The sequence below is a fragment of the Pygoscelis adeliae genome, unplaced genomic scaffold (genome assembly GCF_000699105.1).
Source record: "Pygoscelis adeliae isolate BGI_AS28 unplaced genomic scaffold, ASM69910v1 Scaffold85, whole genome shotgun sequence".
Classification (NCBI taxonomy): domain Eukaryota; kingdom Metazoa; phylum Chordata; class Aves; order Sphenisciformes; family Spheniscidae; genus Pygoscelis; species Pygoscelis adeliae.
Genome location: NW_008824900.1, coordinates 6,541,096 through 6,550,014, shown reverse-complemented (window position 1 = coordinate 6,550,014; position 8,919 = coordinate 6,541,096). Strand labels below are relative to the sequence as shown.

At 39.7% G+C, this 8,919-nt stretch overlaps 1 protein-coding gene across 1 annotated transcript in view; it reads left to right on the top strand.

The window, feature by feature from the left end:
- The window catches only part of MYH11 (myosin, heavy chain 11, smooth muscle), a 64,760-nt gene that overhangs the window by 43,140 nt on the left and 12,701 nt on the right, over positions 1-8,919 (top strand). Inside the window, exons 17-30 of the mRNA XM_009324774.1 lie at positions 1-44; positions 984-1,177; positions 1,347-1,468; positions 1,582-1,651; positions 1,796-1,956; positions 2,815-2,923; positions 3,827-3,958; positions 4,251-4,457; positions 4,835-4,972; positions 5,633-5,756; positions 6,206-6,377; positions 6,962-7,174; positions 7,319-7,463; positions 7,552-7,758. The exon at positions 1-44 is cut by the window's left edge and continues 24 nt beyond it. Coding sequence (XP_009323049.1) covers positions 1-44; positions 984-1,177; positions 1,347-1,468; positions 1,582-1,651; positions 1,796-1,956; positions 2,815-2,923; positions 3,827-3,958; positions 4,251-4,457; positions 4,835-4,972; positions 5,633-5,756; positions 6,206-6,377; positions 6,962-7,174; positions 7,319-7,463; positions 7,552-7,758 — 2,038 coding nt within the window. The remainder of the gene's footprint in view (positions 45-983; positions 1,178-1,346; positions 1,469-1,581; positions 1,652-1,795; positions 1,957-2,814; positions 2,924-3,826; positions 3,959-4,250; positions 4,458-4,834; positions 4,973-5,632; positions 5,757-6,205; positions 6,378-6,961; positions 7,175-7,318; positions 7,464-7,551; positions 7,759-8,919) is intronic.

Genomic DNA, 8,919 nt, shown 5'->3' with positions numbered 1-8,919 from the left:
GAACCAGTCTTCAGATCAATTTGTAGCAGACCTTTGGAAAGACGGTATGAATTGCAATTCTAAATCAGTAACATGGTTTAAAGGGAGAAGCTTCTACTAGAACTTTCAGACAGCCATCCCTTGCTGGGAGGACACAAGTGTCAAAATGATAAGCATAGAAGAGACTGAACTAACAAGAATAATGTGTTCTAAAGACATATTTGTGGAAAGCATCATTAGATATTTTTAAGCACTATCAAAAAATTTCCTTAGTTAATATTATTCAGCAACAGAATAAAAATTATTCATTACACTGTTATAAAGTTGCTGAATATGTGATATTGCAGACCTCATTTAATATAAGTTATTGTTGGGTTTTATGAGTGACTGACTTACCTTACACACTCCTCTCCCAGAAGTCCTGCACAGTTCTCTCCAGCGATGTATGATCTCAACTAAACTCCCTCAGAAGAATGTCTGTATGCATATAAAACATTTTGTTTTTAAAAAGTTTATATGGCTCTGTAACAGATATACTACAATATAAATATTTAATATATGGACATAAATGTGCATGCAAACACCAGCAAGGTGGCTCTGAATTATCAAATAACTGAAGGAGATTATTAGCTAGACTTTGAGAACCACTGGGTAACACATGGGAGTCAAGAGATGATGTTGTTCCTGGTTCTGACACCAACCTACCAATCAGATATTTTGCAGGACTGTCCTTTTTAAAGCAAGCATAAAATAATATATATTCTGTGTATTCAGTTGCTCCATTCTGTCAATAGTTAACAAAGATCTTCATTTTCATGTTTGCCAGAAGTAGACTATTTACCCAGAAGGCTCTTCTAGTATTTTTGTTAGTATGCTTCTACTGCATCAAAAATATATTGGTTCTCTTTGGGAAGTTGCAGTTTAACAATGCCAGTGATAGGTGTAATGTGAGGTGAGGACAGTTTGTATAAGCAATTCCATTCATACTTTCTCTTATATTTCAGTGGACCGTATAGTTGGGCTGGACCAGATGGCCAAGATGACTGAAAGCTCACTCCCTAGTGCTTCAAAAACCAAGAAAGGCATGTTCCGTACTGTTGGACAACTCTACAAGGAGCAGCTGACCAAACTGATGACCACCTTAAGGAATACCAATCCCAACTTTGTCCGGTGTATCATTCCAAATCATGAAAAAAGGGTAAATTTCAAATGCTCAGTTTTCAGACTCTTGGCACATTACCCATGTTGAGCTGCTCACTTTACCAGCACATCGCAGAGCTGAATGATGTCTTCAAACATAGATATGTGGCCAGTAACATTTTTGTAAATTTCTACTGCGGTAAAAATACTTTCTGTTCCCTTTTCAGGCTGGCAAACTTGATGCCCATTTAGTGCTGGAGCAGTTGCGCTGCAATGGTGTCTTGGAAGGTATTCGTATCTGCCGGCAGGGATTCCCTAACAGGATTGTCTTCCAGGAGTTCCGCCAGCGGTAGGAATCCCTCACTTGGTCCTAACTCTGGGTTTAGTAGTGGTGTAATACATTTGTCTGTACAAAATAATCTGATGTGTTTCAACCTCCCTAACATCAACGTCTTTTGGCAGATATGAAATTCTTGCTGCAAGTGCTATTCCTAAAGGATTCATGGATGGGAAGCAGGCTTGCATACTGATGGTGAGGAAAGCATTTTTGATCCTATTGATAATCAGGTCTATACTTCTTATATAAAAGCTGTTGAGAGCGAACGGAAATGGGAAGTAATTTTTAATACCCCAAACCTCAGCATTGGAGTTAACAAATATCCCTGTTTTCCTCCAGATCAAAGCATTAGAACTTGATCCCAACTTGTACAGAATTGGACAGAGTAAAATCTTCTTCAGAACTGGCGTTCTGGCTCACCTGGAAGAAGAGAGAGACCTGAAGATCACAGATGTTATTATCGCCTTCCAGGCTCAGTGCCGAGGCTACCTAGCAAGAAAGTAAGAATATGTACTAACAAAAAGAATGTCTTTTGCAGCAGGGTATCTACAGTAGCCTTTAGTTCTCTGTACAACAAACTGAAGATATTAAGACATTTTATTATTGCCTATTATTTGTCTTGCATTAGAACTCAACTTGTGTCCAATAAAGGACTTACTTCCTGCCTAGAAGAGGCTTATCAGTATAATTACAGGGAAGCAATTACATTGTGAGGCTACTTACACCCTCTGTACAGTAAGCTCTCTGAGGCAATGACCCATCATTTAAACGTGTTTGTTCAAGCGGGAGAAGGAGCATCCTAGCCTATGACTGGAGTTTTATGCACTATTACAAGTAGCAGCACCACTGGCATTTGCAAAACATAAAATAATTTCTTGCACATCTTGGGCATGAAGCACTGATCATCTAGCATGATCTCAGTTAATGTACATCACAAAACCATTAACAATAATGCCCATTTTCTGCATACTGCCAAGGCTTTCAAATGCCGGGCAAAGAAATGTAAATATAATAGGTTTCAAGAATGATGATCAATGCAAGTTCTGAGTGCCTGTGTACTCTAGGAAGATGTTCACATCCAGAACTAGATCTATACTTTGTGGTTTGGACCTACCTATGGAGTGCAAGCAGCTAAAAAACAGAAGACTAAACAAAATACCAGAAAGCTAAACAATTAGCACCTTTCCTCAAGAAAGCACAGGCACTGTTTAAGTGACAAAAGAATTTGTGCCAGACTTCTCAAATCATGTGGCTAATCAGCAGACTCTCATGCCAGAGTTTCTTTGCTTAATGTGTGTATCTTGCAGACACCTTGTATTCTCAGGCTGAACCAATTTGCTTTATGTTTTTAACGGCAGAGCCTTTGCCAAGAGACAGCAACAGCTGACTGCAATGAAGGTTATCCAAAGAAATTGTGCTGCTTACCTGAAGCTGAGGAACTGGCAATGGTGGAGACTGTTCACTAAAGTGAGTGACTGCTATCGGTGAATCTCACCTCAGCTTTCCAAAAGAAATTAAATGCACAAGATACCGAGGCATATCATGTCAGGCACACTCCTTATTCCAAAGTCCATTGCAGCTGATGGCAAGAGCCTCATTAGCTTCACAAAATTTGGGGTTAGAGATACTCTGGATACTTACATAATGCCACTAACATTAAAGTTAGTTCTAGCTTGAGAAGAAAACAAACTAGTTAGGCAGAGATTCATAAAAGATTTTGCATGTTTGGGGACTTTTTTTAATTGCGAAAAATGAAATAGTTTCACAGGGGTGTATAATGAGAAGACAGAGTATAACTGAATTTTGTGAACATGCGGAGTTATGTATCTATGGGGGACTCAGCAGCTCAGGAGTTCCCTAACTGGGACACTAAACATCTTCCTGCTGGACACTCAAGCAAATCAAGTCTATTTTCCTACTGAAGAGGCCTGGCTTTTTTTTCAAGAATAGCCTTCAGTTTGGATTCAGAAAACTGTTCCTACTTGCATTGATAGCAACCTCCTCTGCAACCAGAAATAGGCAGTAGCACACATCTGCGTGTGCACATTGCCTTTCTATACAGAAGATGTAGCTTTTGTACATTATCAATGAATGAAAACAGGCTTGAAGCCATTCAAAAAAGTGACACTATTGGAGGCAGAGGTGCTCACAAGGCTCCAAGAATTAACACAGAGATGGCCAAAAGCAACACTGCTGAGGCTTGCTGGTTTAAAGATGCCTACATCGAGCTTGGCTGGACAGTATGTCCACTACTTGAGCAACAACAGACAGTGCTACCATTAGTGCCAGTCAGCCTGGCACCTTTAAGTACCATGCTCAGTAACATAAATACTGACAGGAAACATTCTTTAAAAAACTTTTTCTTTTCAGGTGAAACCACTGCTGCAAGTCACCCGCCAAGAGGAAGAAATGCAGGCCAAGGATGAAGAACTACAAAAAACTAAAGAAAGACAACAGAAAGCAGAGAGTGAATTGAAGGAGCTGGAACTGAAACACACACAGGTGATTTACAGCTCTGAGGCTCTGGGAAATGCTAGCTGTTCTTTCACCATTTCTAGAAGCTATTACAATAAAGGTGTCTTTTTTTCTTTGTACTCATGATAGTATTTACAGCAATAGTCCAGAACAACAGTTCAGTGCAGACAAACTCCCAGTTACTTCAGTAGAGGCCTAACGTCCACACAAGAACCTGTGGTAGAGCTGCCTGCCTGTACACTAGGACTATCTAGTTAAAAGACACTGTGGGGCAATTTGCAACCCAAGTCTTAACTTCCTATCCATTTTATTTGTGTAGCTTTGTGAAGAGAAGAACCTCCTTCAGGAACAGCTTCAGGCAGAAACTGAACTGTATGCTGAAGCAGAAGAGATGAGAGTCCGTTTAGCTGCTAAGAAGCAAGAGCTGGAAGAGATTCTGCATGAGATGGAAGCCAGAATTGAGGAAGAGGAGGAGCGCAGCCAGCAGTTGCAAGCAGAAAAGAAAAAGATGCAACAACAAATGCTGGTAAGGAAGCATAAGTGACAAATACAGACAATAACTTGTATCTCAGAGAAAAAATGGAGACTGGCAAACCTCAGATCCTATGAAAGCACTTGCTATGCAGCCCTCTGTAGAATATGTGTCTGTGCCACTGAAGTAAGAACAATGAATTGATGCTCTTTCCTCCAGAGTTCTCTTCTTCCCCATCTCAATTTTAAATAATCTTTTCTCTAAAAAATTATTTTAACAAATCTTTCCTTCTAAATCACCAAGTATTACAGATTGTCTAGTTCTTAATAAAAACAACAAAGTCTACAAAATACCTCACAACATTTCCTATAATCTAAGCAGTATTTTATTTCCAGAATTCATGTTTTGTGGGTTTCTTTTTCCCCTTAAAGGACCTTGAGGAACAGCTGGAAGAAGAAGAAGCTGCAAGGCAGAAACTGCAACTTGAAAAAGTAACAGCAGATGGCAAGATAAAGAAAATGGAAGATGATATTCTCATAATGGAAGATCAGAATAACAAGCTAACCAAGGTAGGCATTGTGGGTCCATTTTCTTATTTTGTGAAAACAGTGCAAGATGAGAGAAAACCTTCTCTTCCGCTAGAACGACAGGAATACTCTTGACTATGTAGTCTCATGGGTGTACAGATTCACCAGACCGTCAGTCCAGCCTCTATCAAACAAGTTTCTGATAATTTTTCCATGCTCATTTAAACAATTCAAAATTGTGTAAAACTACTGGGTTTGAGGTCTGTTGTGGTAACAATATCTTCAAGCAAAATACCCACAGCAGTCAAGCACAATCAGTGGAAGACATGTCTTCTTGGCCCCAAGCAGAGTAAATAATTCTCTTGGTTTTCAACTAATTTCAACCAAACGTCATGATTAAAACTGGAAGTAAGCATGTGTTCCAGTACTTTTTGAAAGGTGATGCTCCTCTGAACTGGGCCCTGTACTTACCAGCCATTAGAGTGAGTACAAGATTCTAAAAGCAGCAGACTAGAGAATATGGAAGTCGTAGGCACCACTCCTCAGCTCCTCTGTAATTGACAAATTGAAATGTATCACTACAATCTCAAGAAATACAGCATAAAAAGACATTATCTTGGACATTTTTAGTTGGCAAAGAGTTGATTCATGATCACCAACAACAGGTGCTTTTGTTAACAGAAGTATTTTATTTTTCTTAAGGAAAGAAAACTCCTTGAGGAAAGAATAAGCGATCTAACAACAAATCTTGCAGAAGAAGAAGAAAAAGCCAAAAATCTTACAAAGCTGAAAAACAAACATGAATCTATGATTTCAGAACTCGAAGGTAACATGAACAAAAGTGGTTTATATCAGGTTTTTTGCCTTGGCATACAACAAAAAAACACAAACAGGATCTGGAGAGAACTTCTAAAAAATTTGTGAGGTGCTTGCCAAATTTCTTATGCTGAAGCCATTTTGTGCGGGAGAATCACCAAAACCCCAGGGTGCATAAACCACAGATACCTTTTTTTTTAATATACAAAAGAGTAGAGGAGAGAAAATTGGGAAAAAAATAATGCTTCTTCTGGAGAAAAATAAATAAATGATTCTTTGGGGTAGCTAGAACTAAGTGATGACAGGAAGGTATTGCATGTTGCTTCAGAAATGCAGGGACTTGTAGTTAAATGTATGGCCTCACTGGAGGCCAGAACACTTTTTTTGCCTAAGTTCAAGATCAGATTAAGGACTCCTTGCACTAACGCACTCCCATGACCAAAATCCTTACTTTTTCAGTGCGACTGAAGAAAGAAGAGAAGAGCAGACAAGAACTGGAGAAAATTAAGAGGAAGTTGGAAGGGGAGTCGGGTGATCTACATGAGCAAATCGCAGAGCTCCAGGCACAAATTGCTGAGCTGAAGGCACAACTAGCCAAGAAGGAGGAAGAGCTGCAGGCTGCTCTAGCCAGGTATTCACTCCTGAACCTGCACACAGGTTGAAAACCCAGGCTGGAACATGTCTCTCCCCTTCCCAGACACTGAAATGCTGCAGCCATGAGTCTCATCTCTCAGTTACATCCTTCCTGCATGCTTTCCCTATTTTCCAAATTTCCTTTTGCAAAAAATAATTATAATATTGTTTGCCCATAGACACATAATCTTACCTCCAAATATCAATGAAAACTCCTCTTCTCAATGGCATTGGCAGTGCTGTCAAGTAAAGAATGAAATGTAACAACATACTTCATGGGCAAAAGAGAGAAATTGCTTAAGAGTCTGACCTTGATCCATTCCAGAGTCTCAGTAGGTTTTCTGTATAAATTTAAGAGGGACAACACTCAACCAAAACTTTTGCTGAATCGGCTGATCAGCATCTCCAGGCATTGTGTCCTGATAAATTACAGCTGAGAGATCCTTTTTGCGTCAGTCCTCCCTCTTTCTTTGGTACTTCCTTGCACAGAACCTATAAACCTTTAAATTCTGTATACTGATTTCCTCAAAGTGAAATGATTTTTTTTAAAAAAATATATAAAGTGAAATACTCCCTTTTCAGGCTTGAAGATGAAACTAGTCAGAAGAACAATGCCCTCAAGAAGATCCGTGAATTGGAATCTCACATCTCTGATCTCCAGGAAGACTTGGAGTCTGAGAGAGCTGCAAGAAACAAAGCAGAAAAACAGAAGAGAGACCTAGGTGAAGAGCTGGAGGCTCTTAAGACAGAGCTTGAGGATACTTTGGATACCACAGCCACCCAGCAAGAGCTCAGGTATGGAGATGTAGCACATGGGCCAAAAATAAATGTCACCAAGCTCAGTACAATACTGTCTAGTAACTGTGCAGTAGTGCTATTTTCCCAGTGACAGGAACACTCTTTGCTGCTGCTGCTCCATTTATGTGTGTTGCCTTCCAGAGCAAAGCGTGAACAGGAAGTCACAGTGCTGAAGAGGGCTCTGGAGGAGGAGACTCGAACTCATGAAGCCCAGGTCCAGGAGATGAGGCAAAAGCACACTCAAGCTGTGGAAGAGCTAACAGAGCAGCTGGAACAATTTAAACGGGTAAACAGAAATCCATCTTATTGAAAACTATCCACTAGATAACATGGCTTCCTTTTATAGATCATCTTTCTTCACTTAATGATTGTAGGCTAAAGCAAACTTGGATAAGACCAAACAGACACTGGAGAAAGACAACGCTGATCTGGTTAATGAAGTCAGGAGCCTGAATCAGGCCAAACAAGATGTGGAGCACAAAAAGAAGAAGCTGGAAGTACAGCTGCAAGAGTTACAATCCAAATACACTGATGGAGAGCGTGTTCGGACAGAACTCAATGAAAAAGTTCATAAGTTACAGGTAGGAAGGAGTTTGACCTTTTGATGTGACAGCTTGGGTTTGAGAAGACCAGTTTATACTGTTCTGTGAGGGTATATCTGGAGGAATCCTGGCCCTGTTGACTTCAGCTGAAATACTCATTTTTTTGTAATCTGTAGGATTCCTACCTTGAACTCCTACCTCAGTTATCACACAATTAAACAATTACAACCACTCTGTCTCATAGAGTGAGAGCTTTTAGTCTCACCATCCCTCTGCACACATTGCAGTCTGTAATGCCACCACTGGTTCAGTAACCATGCTGCATGTTTTACAGAGTTTCTTTCTGTTCATTCATTTTTGGGTGGTGGGGAACATTGATAGGAATGTGGCTTCTGGAAATGGATTAAACAGCTATTAAACACATAATATGTGCTCAGAAAAAATTACAACGAAAGGAGAATGCTCGCTTATCTATGATTTAGTGCCTAATAAGAAATAACTAAAGATAATTTAAAATGGTTCTTTGGTAGATGTTCAAATGTCCAGCAATACTAATCAAGCTTATTGTTACAACTTTGTTCATAGCAGCAGTAAGCTTTTCTTTATTATTTTAAGTTAGTAGGTAAGTAAGAAAATATAATCAAAATGCATCAACTTCTGTCAAACTTGGGAAGAGGAAGGAAAACCCACAAAAATCCCCATTCCCCTTTGCAATTCACTGAAAGGAGTATACTAGTATTGCCTTATGAATATGACTAGGTTTTAATATACAGTAATAAAATACTAAGGTAAACTAGAAAAAAATGGCATTAGACCTTGGGGGTCTTAATACACGGGTCACAGAGATGACACGTGCAGACACTGCAGAGTTTGTGTGTAGGATTTAGTTCCACAGGACTTAAATCCTACATATTGTCCAGAAAACTTATGGCAAAATTGTGAATTGCAGTTAAGCTAGAAACACTGTTGGTGTTTGAGGTGACCCAGAAGCATAGGAGCAGATTCAGGTCCTGTTCAAAGTTAAGATTTCATAGAATCATAGAATCATTAAGGTTGGAAAAGACCTCTAAGATCATCGAGTCCAACCGTCAACCCAACACCACCATGCCCACTAAACCATGTCCCTAAGCGCCTCATCTACACGTCTTTTAAATACCTCCAGGGATGGTGACTCAACCACTTCCCTGGGCAGCCTGTTCC